The sequence below is a fragment of the Trifolium pratense genome, linkage group LG3, assembly GCF_020283565.1.
Source record: "Trifolium pratense cultivar HEN17-A07 linkage group LG3, ARS_RC_1.1, whole genome shotgun sequence".
Lineage (NCBI taxonomy): Eukaryota > Viridiplantae > Streptophyta > Magnoliopsida > Fabales > Fabaceae > Trifolium > Trifolium pratense.
In genome coordinates this window covers 11,080,072-11,103,709 of record NC_060061.1, presented here as the reverse complement: position 1 = coordinate 11,103,709, position 23,638 = coordinate 11,080,072, and the positions used below count along the sequence as shown (strand labels likewise).

The 23,638-nt window shown below is 33.5% G+C and overlaps 2 protein-coding genes and 1 non-coding gene across 4 annotated transcripts; 2 read left to right on the top strand and 1 right to left on the bottom strand.

Moving 5' to 3' along the window:
• Positions 1 to 3,873: 3,873 nt before the first annotated feature.
• Positions 3,874 to 6,855, top strand: LOC123914207 (probable magnesium transporter NIPA2). 2 transcript variants are annotated; one of them, XM_045965251.1, is made up of 9 exons: positions 3,874 to 3,918; positions 4,164 to 4,382; positions 4,471 to 4,527; positions 4,866 to 4,956; positions 5,099 to 5,259; positions 5,353 to 5,480; positions 5,563 to 5,700; positions 5,960 to 6,052; positions 6,157 to 6,855. In XM_045965251.1, exons 2-9 carry the CDS (start codon positions 4,256 to 4,258, stop codon positions 6,358 to 6,360), a joined length of 999 nt encoding a protein of 332 aa, XP_045821207.1. In that variant the 5' UTR covers positions 3,874 to 3,918; positions 4,164 to 4,255; the 3' UTR covers positions 6,361 to 6,855. The 2 variants fall into 2 exon arrangements, with proteins under 2 accessions (XP_045821207.1, XP_045821206.1); XM_045965250.1 differs by lacking the exon at positions 3,874 to 3,918 and having other exon boundaries at positions 4,132 to 4,382.
• Positions 6,856 to 7,621: 766 nt separating this feature from the next.
• On the bottom strand, positions 7,622 to 7,703 carry TRNAS-AGA. The gene has a single exon. It is a non-coding gene; the product is annotated as a tRNA-Ser (tRNA).
• A 4,497-nt stretch (positions 7,704 to 12,200) lies between these two features.
• LOC123914206 (beta-galactosidase 9) lies at positions 12,201 to 22,477 on the top strand. Its single transcript, XM_045965248.1, has 19 exons — positions 12,201 to 12,788; positions 13,054 to 13,149; positions 13,280 to 13,392; positions 13,873 to 13,939; positions 14,274 to 14,366; positions 14,904 to 15,047; positions 15,257 to 15,345; positions 15,913 to 16,018; positions 16,817 to 16,904; positions 17,018 to 17,139; positions 17,501 to 17,704; positions 17,914 to 18,146; positions 18,752 to 18,867; positions 19,659 to 19,756; positions 20,281 to 20,391; positions 21,034 to 21,141; positions 21,330 to 21,535; positions 21,624 to 21,972; positions 22,119 to 22,477. Exons 1-19 carry the CDS (start codon positions 12,576 to 12,578, stop codon positions 22,260 to 22,262), a joined length of 2,700 nt encoding a protein of 899 aa, XP_045821204.1. The 5' UTR covers positions 12,201 to 12,575; the 3' UTR covers positions 22,263 to 22,477.
• Positions 22,478 to 23,638: the final 1,161 nt, after the last annotated feature.

Sequence of the window (23,638 nt, the reverse complement as noted above, 5' to 3'; positions counted from 1 at the left end):
GACACTAAATATTAGTGCTGCTTTTTGTAATTCATTTCAAATTTACGATGTTTGTTAATAAAAGATTTTTACTATTAAAAAAAATCAATGGTATTATTATTATTATGAAAATTCAATAGCAAAATTATGTATTTTTTTTATATATAGTACTAGCGGGTCAGGCAGGCGCGCCTGTGTCTAACTTATGTCAAAAAAAAAATATGTCTTATGTTATGGTGAGTTTGTTAATAAAATATTTTTGCTGCAAAAAAAAATGTGTCTTATGTTATGATGTTTGTTAATAAAATTTTTTTGTTGCTACTAAAACAACAAGGATATTGTTGGTATTATTAAAAGTTCACACAACAACTCATGTATTCTTTTTATATATATAGTATATAAATGTACGAAGGATCCAAAGCCCAATCAAAATTGCAATCAATTAACATAAGGTATGTTGTTAAAACCCTAAACAAATTTCACTTGGGAGTTTTTAAGTCAATCATGAGTCCTTAAGTCGGGGTTTTTAAGCAATCATCCACGTTAAACTTGTAACATAAGTAAGGAGAAAGACTTCGAGCAATATTAACAAGTTTAGCCAAGTGATTATTATTATAACCATTTTTCAAGTTGATATGAGAGACATTAAATATGACTTGGTTCCATGTTTTGAAGAAGAGTTATTTACCAATAATAATCTCACTTGGAAATTTATAGAATTTCATATTTCACGTGCAATTACTTCAAAGAATATAAGTCATTGGTCCATGTGTTCTTTAATATTAATCTTGTTGAGATTCAAATGCAAACCACTATCTAACTTCAGGCTAAAATTTTTGCTTCACACTCCCGACAAAATGATGTTGGTCCAAAATTCTCGCAAATATCACAAAATCTAAGCAAATGCATAATAGATTATGGACAAATATTACATCAAAGGCCGTCATCGGCCATACCTCATACAACCTTTTACATTAGTGAGTAACTTTGAGTGTGTGGGATAACTTCCAAAGAAAGACATTAATTCAATGAGGACCATTCCAATGTCAAGTTTTTCCAAAGTTTACAATTTGAACAAGTGGACTAGGATGTTGGATGGGAAGAAGGACATAAATCGATTAAGAGAATAATAATTTGTCTAAACCAAGACTCCAATAGAAAACAATTGAAGTCACATGAACAGATATGCCTTCAGGTTGGTTCTTCACAAATGCCTTCACTTTTGTTGGTTGGTTCTCCACAAATGTCTTCCCACTAATGCCTTCAGGTTTATGCGGCACATGACCACAGATTCCTCCTGTAAAAGGTGTAATTCATCTGATGAAAATCTTTTACATTTACTCAGGAATTGTCCCGATTCTACTTCTATTTGGGATGCTCTTCTTTTCTCTTCACCATCTTCTTATTCAACAATTGAATTTGCGAATTGGTTTACCATACATGCCACTTCTTCCAATGGGGTTCTATTTATGGTAACTTGTTGGTTTATTTGGAAGTATAGGAATGATTTTGTGTTTAATAATAACAGGTGGAACAAGTCAAGTGTCATTGCCTTTGCCAAATTCACTACTTTGTTGACACTTTTTTGCAGGTTTTTGAATCATCGCATTTGCAGAAGCCTTTATGTCATGTATCTTGGGTTACTCCTTTAGGAAACACTATCAAAGTCAACGTGGATGGCAACTCCCTCAACAATCCTGGTAGAGCCGACTTTGGAGGTATCATGCGCAATAGTAAGGGTAATTGGCTACTCGGATTTTCTGGATTTGTTGGGATTGCTACTAGCTTACAAGCCGAGCTTCATGCCATTTACAACGGTCTTTGCTTAGCAATGGACCAAGGTTTCAACAATGTGATTATTGAATCAGATTCTACAATTGCAATTGGTTTGGTGGAACATGATATCTCTCATCTTCATCCTTATGCTCCTCTCATCAAAAATATTAGACAATTCCAAAACATGGATTGGACTATTTCTTTCCATCATACTATTAGAGAAGGCAACAAGTGTGCATATTGGCTTGCCAAGAAGGGTGCTACCTCAGACGTCTCTCTAAAGATTTGGCATAAATGTCATCCTCAACTTAGTAATGTTTTGATAGCTGGTGCTTCAAGTGTTGCTCGCCCTCGAGCCTAGTTTGCTTTATGTTTTTCTTTTAATTTCTTATGTATCAAAACTTCTCTAAACATATAACAAAAAGATAGAGAGATAAGAGATCTCATTGTGCAAGTCCCCTAAAAGAATCTAATTTTCGGAAGCTACAATGTCTCAAATATTATGCTCAAACTTCTCTAAACATACAACAAAAAGATAAAGAGATAAGAGATCTCCTTGTGCAAGTTCCCAACAAGAATTTATTGTATTATTAAATGCATAATTTTGATATTAAGATACTTTAACATGTGCCGTTAACATTACCCTTAGTTAATTTTTGCGAAAAAACCTTAAACAACGGTAAATTTGGAATAGATGGAGTAGTACATAGTGAAACATTAAGGTCTAAGAAATGTTGTTAAGATGCAAAGGATATTGTGGATCCAAAGGGCCAAGAGATCTCAACAAAAGTGGTTGCACTATAGTATAGGTGGTCCATGAAGGAATTGAACTAGTAGAATTTGTTTATATCTTGAGCCCTTTAACTATGCGGTAAAAATTTTGAACCCTTTAACTATGCGGGTAGGATATCTGACTCACGTATGGGGAAAAATTAGTTGAGACGAGAGAATCCACATTATATGTCCCATAAATTTCGCGACAGAGATTAATCATCGCTAAATGACGGTGAAATACATATAACAAGGAAAAAAATATAGCTACTTTTGTTTGTATGGAAAAGAGAAAATGTGACTTAATTTACTCAATTACCCGAGAACAAATTATAAGAGTGGAAGAAAGATAAAAGAATAAACAGTCACGGGCATAATAGAAAAATTAACATAAATATTGTAAAATAATCCATCTGTTCTAAATTATATATAAAAAAAAATTATAAGTCACATTTTAATACCAATGAGACATTTTATTTAATTTTTTCTCTTATACCGTTGGCTATTTACTACTCTATTTTTTTCCCCAATGATTTAACTTTTTTTCCATACTATTAATGAAGGATAATTTTATAAATTACTCATAATTTTTTTAACACAAAATTAATTACACATTTAAAGTTGTGTGATCAAAACGACTTATAATTTAAAACAAATGGAGTAATATATAAAATAAAATGAGACAATTTTTCGGACATGATACATTTGTTGGACAAAGATAGTAATATATTTAAATTGCATTCAAAGCCAACATGGTCTATTGAAGAGACATTTTTATATGATTTTTTTTTATCAATTAGTGGCTAGAAAATCTATCATAAATGAGATGTTTGAGGTTCGAACCCTAACTCCTACACATATAATGTGAGATCCCTGACAACTAAGCTAAGCTCACGGGAACTATAATTTTTTTATAGGATGCATGTATGAAAGAAATTACAACGTAAGTGCATTCCAATTAATTTCTTTACTTAATAACAAAAATAAATCAAAATAAAAAATTTCACAAAATCAAAATATTAATGCTTGAAAATTCGTTATAGGACACAAAAATAGGTGATTTATGAGACATGAGAAATGTTTTTATTATTATTAATTTAAAAACATAGCTAGTAGTAGCACAACACAACACAACACAACATTGTTCATGGTTATTACGAAAAGACATTCGAAAACGGTAGTTGCGGACAATCATATCTCGTCGAGTGTTGAAGTTATTGTTTCTTGTTTTCATGTGTAACATCTCATCTTCTTCACTCTTGCCTCTTCTATCTCTTGAAATTATAACATTTCACTCTCAATCAAATATTTTATTTTGTTCCCTTATTTGATCTACACAATAATGGTCTTTTAGTTACCAAGTAACTCATTTTGTAACGTGCCATGAAAGAGGTATGTACTTTTTATATATATATATATATATATATATATATATATATATATATATATATATATATATATATATATATATATATATATATATATATATATATATATATATATATATATATATATATATATATATATATATATATATATATATATATATACTAATGTGCATTTCATTTGATAATAATGCAATCTAATTTTGTTCTCTTCATTTTTTGTTAACAAGATCATTTGTGTTCATTGTTAAGGTCAAATTCATTGGATTCTGCATCTTGGATTTACAATTGATTTGATTCACTAAAACATTTTCTGAGAATCATTTATGTTCCTGTGATATTACATGGGGATATCCAAAGACAACGTAACAGGACTTGTTCTTGCGGTTTCTTCTAGCATTTTTATTGGCTCTAGCTTTATTGTTAAAAAAATGGGACTAAAAAAATCAAACACTCCAGGAAGAAGCGCAGGTCCATTTAATTTTGATTGTTTGTGGATTTTTTTTTAATTTACATTTGTTTCTTTAATCATTACATTTTATGGATTTGATTTGATCAGCCTCAGGAGGACATGCATATTTGTATGAACCATGGTGGTGGATTGGAATGATCTCAAGTATGTGATTTCCAGATTTTGTGTTTTTTATACTCTCATTTACTGAGTTTCACTATATTAGACAACATGTCCAATTTGTATATACACAACATTGATGACGATTTTATTGGTCTTTACTACCACTTTAATCATCTTAAGAGGTAGATAATATCATTTACTCTGTATCCAAATGAATCTCATATCATATAATTCTTTAACTTCAAGGAGGTCATCAACATCTCGATTATATAAGATCGATGTATTAATGTTTGTCATTGTTATTACACACATCCGAGTCTTAGCCTCTTAAAAAAAATCGATCAGCTCACTCTACACACAAATGCTTCAATTTTTTGTAGTGATTGTCGGAGAAATTGCCAATTTTGCCGCTTATGCATTTGCTCCCGCGCTACTTGTGACTCCTTTAGGAGCTTTAAGCATCATTGTTAGGTAATAAATATGGTATTCTCTAAAAATATAAGTTCTTAGGACTTTTCTATTATTTTTTTCAATACAAATATAGCTTCACATCTTCTAAATTTACTTTTGAATGTTTGCATGAAAGTAGTTATGAACTCATATCATGGTGCAGTGCAGTACTAGCTCACTTCATATTGCAAGAGAAATTGCACATATTTGGTGTGCTTGGATGTGCTCTTTGTATGGTGGGATCTACAACTATTGTTTTGCATGCTCCACATGAAAGAATTATTCACTCTGTTAAAGAAGTGTGGCATCTTGCTACAGAACTTGGTATTTTTCCCATTGAATTGTTTGAAAACTTAAAATTGGATCATACATTTATGGTTAATTAAACTAACGACGTTTTCTCTCATTCGTCGACAGGCTTTATTCTCTATACTTGTGTAGTGGTGATTTTAGTTTCAATCCTCATTTTCTATTGTGTTCCAAGATATGGTCAAACACATCTAGTTGTATATGTTGGAATATGCTCTTTCACTGGTTCACTTACGGTATGAATTATATCTTAAACACATGTATTTTGGTTGGTCATATACACACCATTTATAAACTTAGTGATACTATTTATTGCAGGTTATGGGCGTGAAAGCAGTTGGAATAGCTATAAAGCTTACATTTGAAGGCATGAATCAATTTATTTACTTTCAAACTTGGTTCTTTACTTTGGTTGTGATAGGATGTTGTATCTTACAAATTAACTACTTGAACAAGGTGAGATTTGTCATTGCAATACTATTTTGTCGTTTTGTTGTGCATTGTTTCATCCTATACCATTTTTTTTTTCTACGGTTGAAAAGTTTGTGTCAAAAGCAATGTTTACTTTTTTATACAAAAATGCAATGTTTGAATCACAATATTAAATGTATGATGTTCATAATTTAAGATTACAACTCTGCAAAATATATCATAACTATGCTTATTAAAAAAAATTATTGTAATGATATTTATTTAGTTCATAAACATGTTTCAGGCCCTGGACACCTTTAACACCGCAGTTGTATCACCAGTTTACTACGTCATGTTTACATCACTTACCATATTTGCCAGCATAATCATGTTTAAGGTACCTTTAACGTCTGGTTACATCACCTTCAACATTTTGTGTGTGCGCGCGCACTCTTTTTAAATCATTATTTGTTTATGTGCTTTATCATTTATTTGTTGCAGGATTGGGACACACAAAATGCATCACAAATTGCTACTGAGTTGTGTGGCTTTGTCACAATTTTGGCAGGAACATTTCTCCTTCACAAAACAAAAGATATGGGAAACAAACCCATTGAACAATCTTCGGCATTTTCAACTCCAGATCGAGCTATCTTTGCAACTCCAGAGCAAGATAATATTAATAATAACTCAAGCCCGTGTTAACTATGAATTTTTTTAACCAGGCAAGGCAACAACAACGATCTTTCATTTTTGCTCCCATGCTAAACAACTTCGAAAAAATGAAGGTTATATCTCATGGTCTTTCAAAGAAATGAAAGACAAAGAAAAGGTGTGGGCAACATTGTCTGATTTGAACAAGCTTATAGTGTTGAAAAGAGCAAAGAGGAAAGTATGATAGTTCCTATTGAGGTTTTCACATACCTCAATTTCATCATCCTTATTCATGTATACAGACAAACTTCAAAATGTTCATTTGGGAGCAACATAAGATCAACAAACAAAGATGAACATCAAATTTATAAACCTAAAGTATTTTTGTTTGGATAAATACTCTCATGTGTTATGCTTCATTGGGAATCAAAAAGGTTATAAGAAAAAAATGAATGATCACATCAATAAACAGAGATAAAAGTCAAATTTTGAAGCTTTTGAGTATTTATTTTGTTCAAGTGAATATTTTTCATGTGCCATGCTTTAATGGGTAATAATAAGGTAACCTTTTTATTTTATTTATTTTTACATAAGAAGGGTAACAAGATAAATAATAAATAACAAATATCATATGATGGTTATAAATTCATCTCACAAAAAAATTTCCAATGCACTTCTTGAAAGTTATAGAAAATATTAGGCTAAATTGATATTTCGGTTTCTTAACTTAGTTTTTTTATTTGATTTTAGTCTCCAAATTAGTTAGTCATGTCGGTCTATTCTGTTATTTTTTTTATTTTTTTATAAAATGAACTCATGATCAACAGATCAAAGTGTCATTTTAGATTTTATTGAAAACTAAATCCCTCCTTCTCCTTTTCTCCGATATTAGGGTTTCTTATCTTCTTATTAGAGTTCTTCATCTTCTAAATTCTAAGACTTTGTTTGCGAACTAATTTTCAGAGGAGAGAGAAGCTCTTACATTTCTTTATAAAAATAAGAACACTATAAAATAATTTTTAAAATAATATAAGTGTGATTGAATTTGAAGTATTATATGACAATTGATCATAATATTCTTTCAATTATTTTAAAATATTAACAATATATAAACCAAACTCTTCGAGACTCTCCCCTTTAAAATCATCCAAAAGCCAACTTAAATTCAAACTCTAAATAATTTTAAGGATAAAAAAAAAACTCTTGCATTAACAAATAACACTTTATGGGAACAAGAACTATAGTATAAAAGAGGAGAAAACATAACATGTTTTCGTTTTCGTTTTCAAAGAAAAAAAAAAACACAAAAAATCGTGAACAGCAGGATTCGAACCTGCGCGGGCAGAGCCCACATGATTTCTAGTCATGCCCGATAACCACTCCGGCATGTCCACCTTGATGGGAATTTTTATCGTATTCGTATTTTATTATTAGTTTAATTTTAATATGGTGAAAATTGAAACATTATTATTATTATTATTATGAAAAAAAATAGTTTTCGTCACTTTACCAAAAAGAATAGTTTTACTATGCTGCATTTTCTCGGGAAAATTTAACTTTCATGGAAAATCACTGAAAAATTCAAACGAGTTTCACGATCTTCGTGTTCTCGATGCAATCTGAATCGTTATCGAAAAAGGTTTTGGTGCTTGAAGAAGAAGAAGTTAGCGTAGGGTTTTTGTTCCAATGATTCCTCCAAGAAGGAAGAAATGGACCGAAGCAGAAGAGAAAACCCTAATCGACAAGTACGGTGAGATGTTATCCGATGGTTCACTCGCGAAGATGAGAACTCGTGAGAAGAAGTTTAAACCGATTGCTTGTTATGTGAATTCGGTTCATCATGTTCGCGATCCTGTGGTTTATCCTTGGCAATGGAGTTGGAAAGATGTTTCTACTAAGGTGCAGAATATGAGGCATCAGTATTTGCTTGTGAAGCAGAAGATTAAGAAGCCGGAGTTTTCGGGGATTGAGAATTCTGGTGGTGGTGGTGGTGGGGATTGTGATGGGAGTGAGTTTGATTGGATTGAGGGTTTAAGTCATTGGTCTAATTTTCTTAGGTATAAGGAAGTGTTTGGTGATGTTGCGCTTGTTATTGGTGGTGGTGGTCATGGTGGTAATAATGAGTTGATGGGGATTGGGGATGGGGATGGTGATCGTGATCATGGAGATGGGTTTCTTGGTGGTGGTGGAGGAATGGATATGGTTGAGTTTGGTCAAATGGGTCATTCGGGGGATGGGGATGGTGATTTTGCGGCTGCTATGGATGGAGTTGATAATGAGGTGATGGGTTTAGGGTTTGAGTATGATGCTGAAGAAGGGGAGGTGAATTTTAACGGGAATGGGAGGATGAGAGAAGATGCGGAAAATGGTTATGTGTATGAGGAAGGGGAAGTGACAGGGTCGAATTCAAAGAAAAAGAGGAAGGCGGCGAAGGGGATGGAAAAGAAGGTGTGGAGGGTTTTTGCTGATCAGTTGGGGCAGTTGAAGGAAATGGAGGTTCGATTTGAGCAGCGTGAGATGGATAGAGAGCGTGAGAGACAGAAGAGGGAAAATTTGCGAGTGGAGTGGGAAAAGAGATTTGAGGAAAGGGAAAAGGAGAGGGAGGAGAGGGAGAAGGAGAGGGAAAAGCTGAGGAGGCAGAGAATGTCTGAGTGGGAAGCTATAGAGAAGGAAAATGAAGAGAATGAAAGGAAAAGAAGAGAGGAAGAGTTGATTCATGAGAGGGAACGGGAGGAGAGGATGAATCGTAGGAGGCTAGAATGGAAGAAGAGGATTGACGATATGCTAAATCAGCACCGAGCAGAAATGGGTCAGGTGCAGACTCGGATTCTTCACGAGCAACAAAATCTTAGCAGTCAATTGCTTGGTATATTCTCACAGTGGACTGCCCAACCTGCTGCCCTATCTGATCATACTAGTGCTAGCAACCATTATCTTTCACAAATGATGCAAAATTTGCATCATGTAAATGGTATTGTTCATGAAGACACTAGGGTTGAGGGGGATAATCAAGAAGATCAATTCATTGTTGATGGATGATGTATCTCTTCCATTTTTGTGTTTCCTTGCTGAGGTGTCCAGAAACATTTCTGTCACCAGAAGTGGCGTAAAGTGCACATATTGTTCAATGCATTCATTATTGTACTATCTTCAAATAGGTAATTGTTGTATACTATGTCCAGTTTATAATATTAGTGTAACTAATCTATAAAATAATGCATTTTGTTCCTTGTGTTCCTCTGTATTGAACAATGAAACTGTGAGTGTAAAGGTCACATTTTTCGTCCAATACATGTTTGAAATGCTTTTATTCAAGCTCTTGATTCTTTAATATACATAAACTGAACTAGAAATTTTCCATCGGTTCTTTAATATGCAATCCAACTCATTGTAATGCCAATGCAACAGAAGATGCCGTTCTAGAATCTATAGTGCTATATCAATTCATTGTTTCCTGCTATCATTTGACTAATTAGTATAGGCTAATTATTGCCTTGTTTTCCACCTCATTCACTTGAGGGGTATGTTACCTCATGCACTTAAATTTTTGCTCTTATGAATTTTGCCTGTGCTTGTTGCATGTAATCCTGGAATAACGTATGGAATTTTAAGTTACTTGATCTTCATTTTATGATATTTATTGTATTTGTTTTGCACATTTGGATTATAACATTATGGTAAAGAGAAGTAGATGATATTTATTGTATTTGTTTTGTACATTTGGATTATAACATTATGGTAAAAAGAGAACTAGGAATGAATAAAAAGTCCTTTTATGCTCGCTCCTCATTGTACATTTATACTCATAAACATGTAAAGTGAAGGGGATGTTCACCTAAGGATCTGAGCCGTCTGCCTTTGAGGCGGGAAAAGGCACGCTGCCTTTCAAGCAACTTGGTCCGTCTGATGAATCGAGTGCTCCTTATTTAGCCACATTCCCGCCTATTTTTGACACCTGCTCTGCTGACGCCGTCATGGCCGTTTGATGCAATGGAATTCATTTAGTTTTTTTAACCTCTGTAGAAATATCATTTGGGAGCAATTTTGTTTTCCTCTACATCTATTATGTTTTTTTTCCTCATAATACTGTAGCTATTGTTCTTGACGGGATATTGTCGGTCGATGTTGTGCGGTGAGTTGATAGCAGCAACTTTGCTTGACAAAAAAAGGTTTTTGTGGAATGTTGTTTGTGTGTTTGAACATTTTATACAGTGTTTGAGCCGTTGTTTTTTAAAGAGAGTTAGATACGTGCCTTAATTTGGAAAACTCGATTCATCACAGGAACCAGGTTGCCTGAAAGACATAATTTATTTCCCGCCTCAACGGCAGACGATCCAGTCATCCAGACACTTCACCAAATAATAGAACTTTCTATTCTGTTTACTAGAGTTTTACATTCTCTTGGCTAGCCTTTTAATCACGAGACTAAACATCTGTTTTATTTTAGAGTTGTTACCAAATTCAAGTATTTGCATCGTCTTGTAATCATGTTTGCCTTCACATTAATTTTTAATCATCAAATGTTATTCAAGCTCTTGATTTTTAATACACTTAAGCCGGTGGAGAAATTTTCTATCGGTTCTTTAATATGCAATCCAACTCATTGTAATGCCAATGCAACATCATTTGCCATTCTAGAATCTGGAGTGCTATATCAATTCTTTGTTATTGTTTCCTGCTATCATATGACTATTCAGTATAGGTTGATTATGGCCTTGATTTCAGCCTCATGGACTTGGAAGCTGTGCTACTGTCACACTGTGTGTGTGCTTAGTACAATTGAAATGTGAGGAGAAACGCTGAGAAAAGATATTGAGGGATGTATCTCAGTATCTGTGTTTATATCTACTTCATTTAGTTCCTTGATTTTGTACTCTTATGAAGTTTGCATGTACTTGTGCATGTAATACTGGAATCTCGTATGTAGTATTAAGTTATTTGATCTTCATTTTATGATTTATTCTATTCTTTTTGTATATTTAGTTTATAACATTATGGTAAAGACAAGTTCTTTTATGCTCATTTAGTAAGTAAATTGAAGGGGATACTCACCAAATTATACCAGTCACAATTTTCAATTTGTTAAGAATTAGATAATTGTGTTTGAACCACTATGTTGCATGAGATGCTCAGTGGCATAGTTATTTTTGACCAGCTTGTACAAATTTAAGAAGTTTAAAATTTGTGTTAGCATTTTTTTAGTGTTATTTTATAAGTACTAGTATATGTTTGACTAATCTCATTGTCAACCCGTTAAAAATGGACATGACAAGTTCATTTATGTTTTAAAAAATTAAAACTGTATTAAAATTTGAGCCGCATGATCCTAATCAAACGGTTGAGAGATTCTAACTGCAGCTCGCACAAAAAATTCAATGTCCTTAATCCATTTCTAAACTCAAACTCTCACTTAAAGCGAGTCACTTTATTTGAATATAGAAAGAGTTGGCAGGTTGACTCATCAAAATAAAAAATACAGGTCATAGTAAAGTTTAAGTTGAATTAATGAATTAATAAAGATAAAAATGATAAATATTACAACTATTACATCATAATTTACCCACCGTACATAATTTTGGATATTATACTTACCAAAAAAACCTTTATAATTATAACATGCTAACTAGTTCTCTAGAAACACTGATTAAAGAATTAAAATAAATAAGTTTTATATTAAAAATAACACCTTTTATACTTTTAAGAATTTAACTACATAAATTCCAAAATATTTTATTATCTTTACTTTTTTAACTAATACTCGGAAAACACTAGTTAGTAAAATCATACCCTAAATATTGATTTTTTTTTTTATAACAAAAATAAAATTGAAAAATCGAAAGTTGAGTAGTTGGGTTTAATTTAATTTAATTTTAAATTTCAAACTTTTATATGAGAATTAATTTAGGAATAATTCACCAAGTTTTGTTTTCTCCCTTCCAAAATTCCAAACAAAACGAGGAATATATATGGGAACAATTCAGTTAATCATTAATTGTAAATAAAATAAAATATAGTATTGGATTTGGATAGGAGCAAAGCAATGGTTGGTTTTAGTCTTTTGTGTTTCCGGTAAGAACAAAGTAAAAGCAATAAAGAAATAAAGAGGAAACGGTGAAGTGAAGTTTTGTTTATTCAATATGATTGCGAATTATACTTACTTACTTACTTACAGTGACTGGTTGTTGGAAATGAAAATTCAAGCAATCCATTAGAACAATAAGATCATTCACTATTGCAATTTGCAAGCTGCAATTCAATTAACAAAGATGTTATTGAGTTTCAATTCCAAAGAAGGAAGAAGCAGAAGAACGGTAATTGCATGGATTTGTGTCTTTGTTTTCGTATCATCAATTACAGTTGGAGCAGCTCAGTGGTTCAAACCGTTCAACGTCACCTATGATCATCGTGCTCTCATCCTTGACGGTCACCGTCGCATGCTCATCTCCGCCGGCATTCACTATCCCCGCGCCACTCCCGAGGTCTTTTCAATTCTTGCTTTCAGCTTATTTCTATTACTTCATTAGGATAACTTGTTAAAACAACTTATATCTGTCGAGTTTAACTCAATTGGTGGGGACATCGTGTAATATATGCAGGGGTCTCGGTTTAAACCCACCATGGTCACTCCACTTATTCACCTTAAGTGTGGAATTCTAGCCATCAGACTACTTGACCAAAAAACAATTTGATTTGATCTTTTGTTATAGAAATAATTATGGATTTATGTATTTGATGTAATTTTAGATGTGGCCTGATCTGATTGCAAAGGCCAAGGAAGGTGGGGCAGATGTAATAGAAACTTATGTTTTTTGGAATGGGCATGAGCCTGCTAAAGGACAGGTGAAAATTTATATTACTCCTTGCTATCCTGGCTGGTAGCCTTATATATTCTTGCTTCAACCGAATTATGATATTTGTTTTTATTACCAAAATAACGTTTTCTTTGTTTAATATGGTTGAACATGTGCAGTATAATTTTGAAGGGAGATACGATCTCGTGAAGTTTGCAAAGCTAGTTGCATCCAATGGACTCTATTTCTTTCTCCGCATAGGCCCTTATGCATGTGCTGAGTGGAACTTCGGGTCTCTTCCTCTTTACTTATTATTATCTTACAATTTCTTGTTGCTTAAGTTTAACATTTCCATTTCTTCAACAAATAAAAAAGTTTTACCATTTCCATTCCTATAAACAACTTGAAGAGTAGGCTTTGTATTCTTTAGTGGCAATATGAAATCACTTGTTATAGAAGGATAATTGATGTTACTGACTTACTGGTACTTTGACGTAACCATAATTTACAAGATATTTTATGTGACCAAACTTATTAGTTTTAGATTTATCTTATCTGTTTGGAAAAGAAAAATATGCATAATTTCAAATTTGATATCCCGCTGCACTCCTAGTTTCATCTGTTTCTTTTGTTTTGCTTATATTTTAGTTGTTTACTTTTTTCAGCTCTTAAGGTTATCTTACCCTCGCCCATGGTTTGGTTATTTCTCTCTAGTAATGCTTATTTTTCTATAAAAGATAGACAATATTTCAAAATATTCATTGATTTGCAGTGGTTTCCCAGTGTGGTTGCGTGATATCCCTGGTATTGAATTTCGAACAAATAATGCACCTTTCAAGGTAGAGTGCTCTATTGGTTGGAATTTGTTTCTTTAATTAATTATTTTATTTAGTTTAACAGAGAAATAGCATGTTTTCTGTTTCTCCTTTTGTATTTATGATCATTCTTTTTATTCAGTGTTCCAAGTGTTAGATTTTGATTGACTAGGAAAGTGCTTTTTTATTTGGTTTGAACTCATCAATTGATAACACCACACTGTACATTCGTATTAAATATTTTTGGTGGATATTGCTTTTTTAGTTGGACTTGGAAAGCATTGCCTTAATATGATTTTGATCCACTTGTTTTTCTTCCATAATTTTTGAACCACTTTTTTTTTCTTCCATAATGTAGGAGGAGATGAAGCGGTTTGTTTCCAAAGTGGTGAATCTTATGAAGGAGGAAAAGCTGTTTTCTTGGCAAGGTGGACCTATTATTTTGTTACAGGTTAGAAGAGAGTATGGAGTTAGGGTTTTATGTGGATTATTTGATGTTTTTTCTTTCATAATTTGAAGGATATTCATATTCCTGTCTCTAGATTCTTGTTTACCTTATTGCCCCTGTGCTTCTTAGGAAGTATTATTTTTGGTTGGAGCGGCCTTTTACCAGATTGTAGATATACCAGTCTCTGGACTTCTCACTTCTAATTTGTTACTTTGTTTCTGATGGGCACCTAAGTAGGTGATATGTTATCGAATAGGTGTGATATTCTGAATGGTTGGCGATAGTGGTACATTCCTTCATAATTGATATATTAGTAGATATTGTATGTTAGGTTTGAATTGTTGATTCTTGTTATATGCCCATTTCTGTATTCCGATTATAAATCCAACTTATGGGCAGACCTAACTGTCTATGTTTGGTATCGTTGACTTTGCTTTATTTTGTTGTCATGGAACTAAAATATGCAAGTGTTGAATTTGATGCTTCCGTCAGTAGAATGCTGCGTTTAACAAGTTGTGTTGTGTGACTGAATTTTATCAGATTGAGAATGAATATGGGAATTTGGAGAGCTCCTATGGCAATGAAGGTAAAGAGTATGTTAAATGGGCGGCAAGCATGGCTCTAAGTCTTGGTGCTGGTGTTCCATGGGTCATGTGCAGGCAACCTGATGCTCCATATGATATCGTAAATTCTATTCTGTTCCACTATTGAAAAGAACCGTGATTTATCTCTACTTATCAAAATAAAATTAAATATGTTCAGGTCTTTTTTATTGATTATGAAAAATAACAAAAAGGAAACACATTTAAAATATTTACTATCTAGAATAACTGATGATTAAATTGGTTAGTTAAATCGATATTATTATTCATAGATTGTATTGTTATCCACAGATTGATACATGCAATGCATACTACTGCGACGGATTTAAACCAAACTCTCACAACAAACCAACTTTTTGGACGGAGAATTGGGATGGATGGTATGAACAAACACATCTTTTAAGGGAATTATCTTTTAATATGAGGGAGGGATGGTTGTCAATAGTCGCTGTAGCGGTTGCTGTTGCAGACCACATTAGTGTACTGGTCACCAATAGTCGCCATTACCTCTTTCTTGTACTGTTACTTTGCTTTCTTTGCCAAAGTAGCTGCTTCCTGATCTGCCACTAGCATTTTATGGAGCTAGCTGCTCTGTGCATGTTCTGCCATTGCATGCTTTGCTCATATGTGATGCAGATGTCAGTAATTTAGGGAATTATTATGTAATTAAGAAAGTACTATGATATCAGGAAGGTATTTACTTGTAGGTGCACTAATAGTAAAGGACTAGAGGGTGTATGATTATATAGGGAATGAAAGTAATATACAAGTTTAAGAATCAACGCTTCTGTGTGTGTGTGTGTGTGTGTGTGTGTGAAAGTGCATGCACCTCTGTGTGTTGAACTGTTCATAAGTAATAGATGGTAAAAGAAGTATTGTGCTCACAACTTATTTGGTATGGCTGTGTGGTGATAAATATTTTCATTGCTTCCCATTGATTTTTGAAGGTATACACAGTGGGGTGAAAGATTGCCTCATAGACCAGTTGAAGACCTTGCATTTGCAGTTGCACGTTTTTTCCAGCGCGGAGGAAGCCTTCAGAATTATTATATGGTATAATAGTTGATTACATTTTTTATTTGGACTAAAAGTTCATTTTTGGTTTCTTTACTGGCAGATTATGGTAGCTAACCAAAATCCGCGTTATAAATATGGCTTTGCGACCTGTGGTGGATAAAATAGGCGCTATGGCCTGTGGTACCTGGCACAGAATCTGCCATGCCACAAGGCCATGATGCTGCCATGGAAGCAACTTGACGACATTGTTCTTTACCGCGCTAAGCTAATACTACCTCCGTCCCTAATTATAAGATCCTGTTTGACAAAAATGTAGTATTCATTTACCTTGTTTTGACCGTATTTTTTTAATAATATATAAATGTAAATATTAGCATATAAGATCTTGTTCAATTTGTTTTGATGAGTATTTTCAAAATATTAAATTTTTATAATTTTTACTAATAGACAATTAAAGATATTAGTGATCAAAATTGTGCATTGGCGTACGTGTAGTGGTCAAACAGGGTCTTATAATTAGGGACGGAGGTAGTAGTTTTTTTGTTTGAACAAGGCACTAAGCTAATAGTTACCGCTTGATGGGTTCTTGTCCAATATTTGTATTATAGGGATTTACTACATTGTGGTTTCTTTTATCACTTTTTGTTCTTTATTAGGATTGAACATTTCTTTTGATTAGAAAAAAAAAGGATTAAACATATTTTTGTTCCTAAAAATTTAACAAATTTTGATTTATAATCTATATTTTACATCTATATCCATTTTATAATTTGTTTTTTGTGGATATATGAGTTATCTGTGGTCTGCATCTTGACAGACCTTTTTATGTTACAGTATTTTGGTGGAACAAATTTTGGCCGCACTGCAGGGGGACCCTTGCAAATTACAAGTTATGATTATGATGCGCCAATCGATGAGTATGGTACGTTGAAGTATAACAAATGACTCTGTTATTGAGACGGTAGCTAATTTTGGGATTCATATAACTGTTGACATGGTTGATGGCAATCAATTTGATTAAGCTTGTTTTTCTAGGTCTGCTGAGGGAGCCAAAATGGGGTCACTTGAAAGATTTACATGCTGCTTTAAAGCTTTGTGAGCCTGCTCTAGTGGCCGCCGACTCACCAACGTATATAAAACTGGGTACAAATCAGGAGGTTTGAGCCATAGCAGAAATAGTTATTATTTAATAAAAAGGGAATAGTAGCTATGATACCATGTTGAAGTTATAAGGTTTTAGATAAACAGGGAAGAAAAAAATGAAGACTTTGAATTATGAATATAATTTAATATGATTGATGATTATAATTTTAGACAAGACTAAGTACTAATCTACATTCATACTAATACAATACTTCAGACCCTAATTAAATAGGAAAACAAATTATGACATCTACAAAGAAATGTGGAAACTAATCTTAAGAGATACTCCTACGAGATAAGAACTTAGAAGCTAATAATCCTATGAGATAAATGGATGACATTTTTATTTTGTTGAATAACTTTTATCAATTCCAGGCACATGTATACCAAGCAGATGTCCACCCTAAAGGATTGAACTTGTCACTGTCTCAAATCTCTAGAAAATGCTCAGCGTTCCTTGCCAACATTGATGAACATAAAGCAGCTACTGTGACCTTTCGTGGTCAAGCATACACTTTACCACCATGGTCTGTGAGCATATTGCCAGATTGCAGGAATACAGCTTTCAATACTGCTAAGGTTAGTTTATGCAAGGGGTATTTTTGGGGCTTCAAGAAGTTTTGCATGACATCATTTTATGTCTCACTTAATTCAAACACAAAAGTTAGCTCATCGGGTGAGGGTTTCTCCCTCCTTATAACCAATAATTGGCCATTTGTCCGTATCACTGGTCAATGTGATATCTCATCAATTTTATCTTGTGGTTTTCTAACTCTAAATTTGCACAGGTTGGAGCACAAACTTCAGTCAAACTGGTAGGATCTGATTTGCCGCCTGCATCTAATATTTTGCCAGCCCAGCAATTGATACACCGCAATGGCATCTCCCCTATCTCAAAGTCTTGGATGACTGCGAAAGAGCCAATCAGTATATGGAGTAAGAGCAGTTTCACTGCAGAAGGTATATGGGAGCACTTAAATGTAACAAAAGATCAATCTGACTATCTTTGGTATTCAACCAGGTAATTATGCACTCCTGAATACTCTGCTTTGGGTATCAGTTGCTTTACAAAACATATTATACCGTTTGTTTTACTTTTAGTTTCTGACATATACAAATACATGCTTTACTGTAACAAAAAAAGAAAAGTAAGGTAGACTTGAAGTGCGGACAATACACAAGCCCCCACACTACCTCCTGTTTAAATTCAACCATTTTATTAGGACGGGGACAACAAAATATTAGACTCTTAGGAACTTTGTCATAGAAACTTTCTTACCATGTCAACAACAGACTTTCCTCCTAACAGCTTAAGAATGGTGAAGGCTTGTGAATAATTTTACATCTAACAAGAAGAAAAGAATACAAGAAAAAATATGCAGAACAAGATATTCATGATCCATCATTGCAAAATTTAAAATAAAAGATATAAGTTGCTTAAAAAGATCTCAAAACTGAAGAGCTCTCTAGTATTCCCTTTGTATATCTGCTCAAGGGGTTTCCTGGAAGAAACCATGTTCTGAATTCCATAAAATCACAATCGAATTTTTTTCCTCAACAGTTTGGTCAAATAATAATTCAATAGTTTTCTGATTCCATTCTCATTAACTCGTGTGCAAAATGCAGAATATATGTTTCAGATGGTGATATCTTGTTTTGGAAGAAAAATGCTGTTCATCCAAAACTTACTATCGACAGTGTCCGCGATATCCTGCGTGTATTTGTCAATGGCCAACTCATAGGTAATTAAATTTTATGGTACTGAACATATGTTTTATATGAATGAGTATCTTTTTATTCCTTAAGTTAATGGAAGTTTTGTTCCGAATAATGCACTTTGTTGTGTAGTTTCCCATGCAAGACTGATTCATATACTGAATAAATAAAATGTATTTATTGTTACAAAAACAAGCTACTCAAAGTAACAGAACTATAACTAACAACTACCAACACCCACTAGTATGCTAATAACTGATTACCAGTTATGTCTACTAAATTAACCAACTAGAAAATCCCGGAAAACTTCTAGTTGTTCATAATTTTATACTCTATCATCCCCATGCAAACCCAATGTGGTTGAGAAGTGAGCATGCAAGCTTCTTGACAGAAAGAGCTCTGGTTGTTGTGCTCAGTTAAAAGGCAATATCAACGTACACTTTACTTGCATTTCTTTCTTCCTCCTCATCTCCCAGCTTGTGTTTTAGAGAACTTGTAGTTATATTTTTATTTGCATCTCTCACTTTCAATGTACCATATCAGTGAAGCTTAATTTGGTATAATCTAATAGTCGAATAATATTTTACTATAAATTTTATTTTTGAACAAGGTTTTTAAAATGTTCATTCATTTAGATTTATTCTAGTTGACATGTAAATTATATCATGAATACTAAGGTGTATATTGTGAAGTACAATGGGTACTTCTTTCTCCAAATGGAAGCATCAATTATATCACAATTTTATGCTTTAGAGGTATAATCTCTATTTCATTTTTTTTCTCTATATTCATGTAATTCATTTCTTTCCAAGTGAAGGTACCGTTGTTGGCCATTGGGTCAAGGTGGTCCAGACTCTTCAATTTCAACCAGGCTACAATAATTTAACACTTTTATCTCAAACAGTAGGCTTGCAGGTGAAAATATCTACCCTTCTTCTTTTAACTTGTGTGTTTAAGTTTGCCGTGTAGGTATTAACTGAATATGGCATCAGATTTCATAATTATACACTTGCATTTATATAACTACATGCAATAATTTTTTTCCAATCCAACCATTGAAAGGTTGTGTTTATTTAGATCCATGGAGTGCAAAGTAATTCATGATTTTTAAAGAAAATAGAAAATATGAACATGTTATGCACATTGGGACCTTTTAATTCGATGCTGGAATTTTTTTCATTTTTTTAGAACATTTCCGTATAAAACATGTGTTTAATGATGAGAGAATGATTTTGTTGTCACCAATGTAAATCAGTGTTGGAGATATACATGTTAGCTTAGTTATCTATTAAAAGATTATCCAATAATGAATGGGTGAGTAAGGATTGTCCAATGTGTACACATAAGTATACATATCATTTTCCTCTCATATCAAACAACTGAGAGATAATGTTTACTCACTTTACATATATTCCACACTATTTGAAACAATGTTACAGAATTATGGTGCCTTCATTGAGAAAGATGGAGCGGGAATAAGAGGTACTATCAAGCTCACTGGATTTGAGAGTGGGAACATAGATCTTTCAAAATCATTATGGACCTACCAGGTTTGTATATTCTGTGATGTTGATTTTCATTTCTTGTTCTCTGATGCATTAATCTTTATAAATGATAAAGTTTGGTGATAAATAACATATTGGATGAAAAAAGAACTGCTATTGATGTAAACAAGAATTGCAAAAGGAAGGAAAATGCGTGAAATATCGGTAATACTTGTTTAATTTTGAGCCATTTAGGAAGTCATAGTTCAGATGCAAATAAGTTGGATCAAGATTATATTTTCTAGCATAGAAATGGCTTTTGAATCTTGATCTCTGGTTATGTATCCTTCGCATTATGATTAGGCCAAGTTGACTGTTTGAGGTTATGTACGTCTTTAAGAATTTCCATTGTCATGGTAATATAAGGACAGACATTTGAATTGCACATTTTTTTCGGTTTCTTGGAAGTCTTTTTTGTTCAACTTTGAGTTCGCCGCTATTTCTGTTTTCACTCCAAAATGCAGCTTAAGTGGTTGTATGTTTGCTTGTTACATCATTGGTTTCATTATCTTGTTCCAAGTTAATTTACATGTTCTGTAATTTTCACACTCATGCTATCAAATTCTTGTGGGATTTTTCATTTTACACCTTTCCTATAGGTCCAAGTAATTACAAAACTAACTCCAGTATATTCATTTTTTATCCTAGGTTGGGCTTCAAGGTGAGTTTTTAAAATTTTACAACGAAGAGAATGAAAATGCAGAATGGGTAGAATTGACTCCTGATGCCATTCCATCCACGTTTACATGGTACAAGGTAATTTTAAACCGTTGAAGTGGTGTATATCTATCAAAACTGTGGTATGCTAAACAATGATTACAATAAATAACCAAGTTGTATTAAATTTTAAAATAGACATTTAGCCCAATGGTCATTGTTTCTTTTCCTAAAGTACATTTTTTCTTTAAAATTACCTAATAATTATTGTCTATTTATTCAACCAGACATACTTTGATGTCCCTGGTGGTAAAGATCCAGTTGCTCTTGACTTTGAAAGCATGGGGAAAGGTCAAGCTTGGGTGAATGGTCACCATATCGGAAGATATTGGACTCGGGTTTCCCCAAAAAGTGGATGTCAAGTCTGTGATTATCGCGGGGCCTACGATTCAGACAAGTGCACAACTAATTGTGGAAAACCAACTCAAACCTTGTAAGTAGTCTTAAAAAGAAGCAATAATTGTTGGTTTCGTCTGAATGCAATAAACTTATTAAATTTGAATCATTGGTCAAATCTCTAGGTACCATGTGCCACGATCATGGTTGAAAGCATCCAACAATTTCCTTGTTATCTCGGAGGAAACCGGAGGAAATCCCTTTGGGATTTCTGTCAAATTACATTCAGCCAGTTTAGTTTGTGCTCAAATGTCAGAATCCTATTATCCACCTTTGCAGAAGTTGGTGAATGCAAGTCTCATTGGTCAAGAAGTTTCTTCAAATGATATGATACCCGAAATGCACTTGCGTTGTCGAGATGGACATATAATTTCCTCCATAACATTTGCTAGCTTTGGAACTCCTGAAGGTAGTTGTCAGAGTTTTTCTAGAGGGGACTGTGATGCACCTAGTTCAACGTCTATAGTTTCCAAGGTAAAACTCCAAACCATGCTCCTTTTGACACAAAGTTTTTTCGATAAAGTTGACATATGGCTCCATGCAAAGAAAGCAAAAGGTCCACAAGGTTTTGATATCATGGATTTGAATTAGACACTAAATATATATTTTACATTTTGAAGGCTTGCCTAGGGAAAAGCAGCTGCTCCATTAAAATCTCAGGTGCTGTATTCGGAGATGACCCCTGCAAGGATGTTGCGAAAACGTTGTCCGTGGAAGCAAGATGCGCATCACCATCATCCACTGATGGTTCCTTCCAACTTTGAGGCTGTAAAATGAGTTTGATGTGAACTCTGTTTTGGCCCCAAAGTTTGTTATGAGCTTTGTACATACACAAACAAACCTAGCCAATAGCCATGTACTAATCTGAAATAATCCCTTGTTTATATTCACCGGCTGATTGTATAAAAAAGATTCATGGCTAGGTGTATTTCAAAAGATTTTATAAATAAAAAGTATCTTGATATTTTATTTTAGATAATAAAGTATCTTGATATTCAATCATAACAAAATGGAATCAGTAGAACACTATTCTTTGGCCAGTCATAACATGCAAAGTTTCAAACCATGGATGCATCACCTATTCTCAAACAATATATGATGAAAAGGTGAAAAAAATAGTGATTAACTTAAAAGTCAACGGTACACCTATTCTCAAACCATGGATGCATCACCAGCAACATGCACAAGCAAGCAATAAGATAATGAGCAGATAAATCCGGTCTTGTGTGGTGGTCCATAATTTGAAGTTGTATTATAGTTATACCACTTGTCTTTGCAAATCAGAATAAGCCATTACATTCATAATGACCTTGATTTTTTTCATCAACCTTCCTCCCAGTCGATATTGTCCTCGTCGTCTTCTGCTGGAGCATCAACTTCAACATTAAGCTCCACCATTGCCTCTAGCAGGAGCTTCTTCCCACTCAGTACCATCATCATCATCATCATCATCTTCCTCGCGTTTATATTTATCGCCAACTTTGCGAATGGAAGTACTGCTAGAAGGATCATCTGCTGCGTTCGCATCTTGGGGATTTTTGGCAGCTTCTTCCAATTTGTGTTGCTTCTTTAGTAAAGCAGCATAATAAGCCTTAATATACTCATCCTGTATATTTTTATCATCGTGCCCAATTGTTGATTTTTTTTCATCTGTGTATTGTGCTGCTGTGGAAGTTGAAGTCCCGTCCATTTTTGTTTCTTGCTTGACCTCTCCTCCACGTTGTTCCTTCGTAAGATTCATACCTGATGTGATATCACTCGAGATCATAGGAGAGAGACAGCAAAAGGTGCAAAAATATATAGCGCAAAAGGTCCTTTGCCAAATCTTCTTCTCTAACCCATTGTCGTCTGGAATAAAAATTATCAACGGACCGATACAATCAAAATTCAAAGTTCCATAATAAATAAATAACCTTCTATTTTGTATTCTTTTTTGTAATAAGGCTTAAATGGTCTTTTGGTCCCTCTAAATTGGCGTGTTTTTGTTTTTAGTCCTGTATCTGTTTTTTGATTAGCAATTCATCCCTGTTCCCTGTATGTTAAAATTTTTTGATTTTAATCCCAAAAGCTAAAATCCGTAGGAAAATTCATAGGAAAACCTGCGGATTTTCCTTTGAATTTTCCTGCGGATTTAAAATCT

What these genes read in the sequence shown, in the direction of transcription:
- LOC123914207 (XM_045965251.1), top strand. Translation starts at nt 4,256, where the DNA reads ATGGGGATATCCAAAGACAACGTAACAGGACTTGTTCTTGCGGTTTCT. An exon ending in CACTCCAGGAAGAAGCGCAG is followed by an intron (nt 4,383 to 4,470) that starts GTCCATTTAATT and finishes TGATTTGATCAG; the next exon opens with CCTCAGGAGGACATGCATAT. An exon ending in GTGGATTGGAATGATCTCAA is followed by an intron (nt 4,528 to 4,865) that starts GTATGTGATTTC and finishes AATTTTTTGTAG; the next exon opens with TGATTGTCGGAGAAATTGCC.
- LOC123914206 (XM_045965248.1), top strand. Translation starts at nt 12,576, where the DNA reads ATGTTATTGAGTTTCAATTCCAAAGAAGGAAGAAGCAGAAGAACGGTA. An exon ending in TGCGCCAATCGATGAGTATG is followed by an intron (nt 16,905 to 17,017) that starts GTACGTTGAAGT and finishes TTGTTTTTCTAG; the next exon opens with GTCTGCTGAGGGAGCCAAAA. An exon ending in CAGCTTTCAATACTGCTAAG is followed by an intron (nt 17,705 to 17,913) that starts GTTAGTTTATGC and finishes AAATTTGCACAG; the next exon opens with GTTGGAGCACAAACTTCAGT.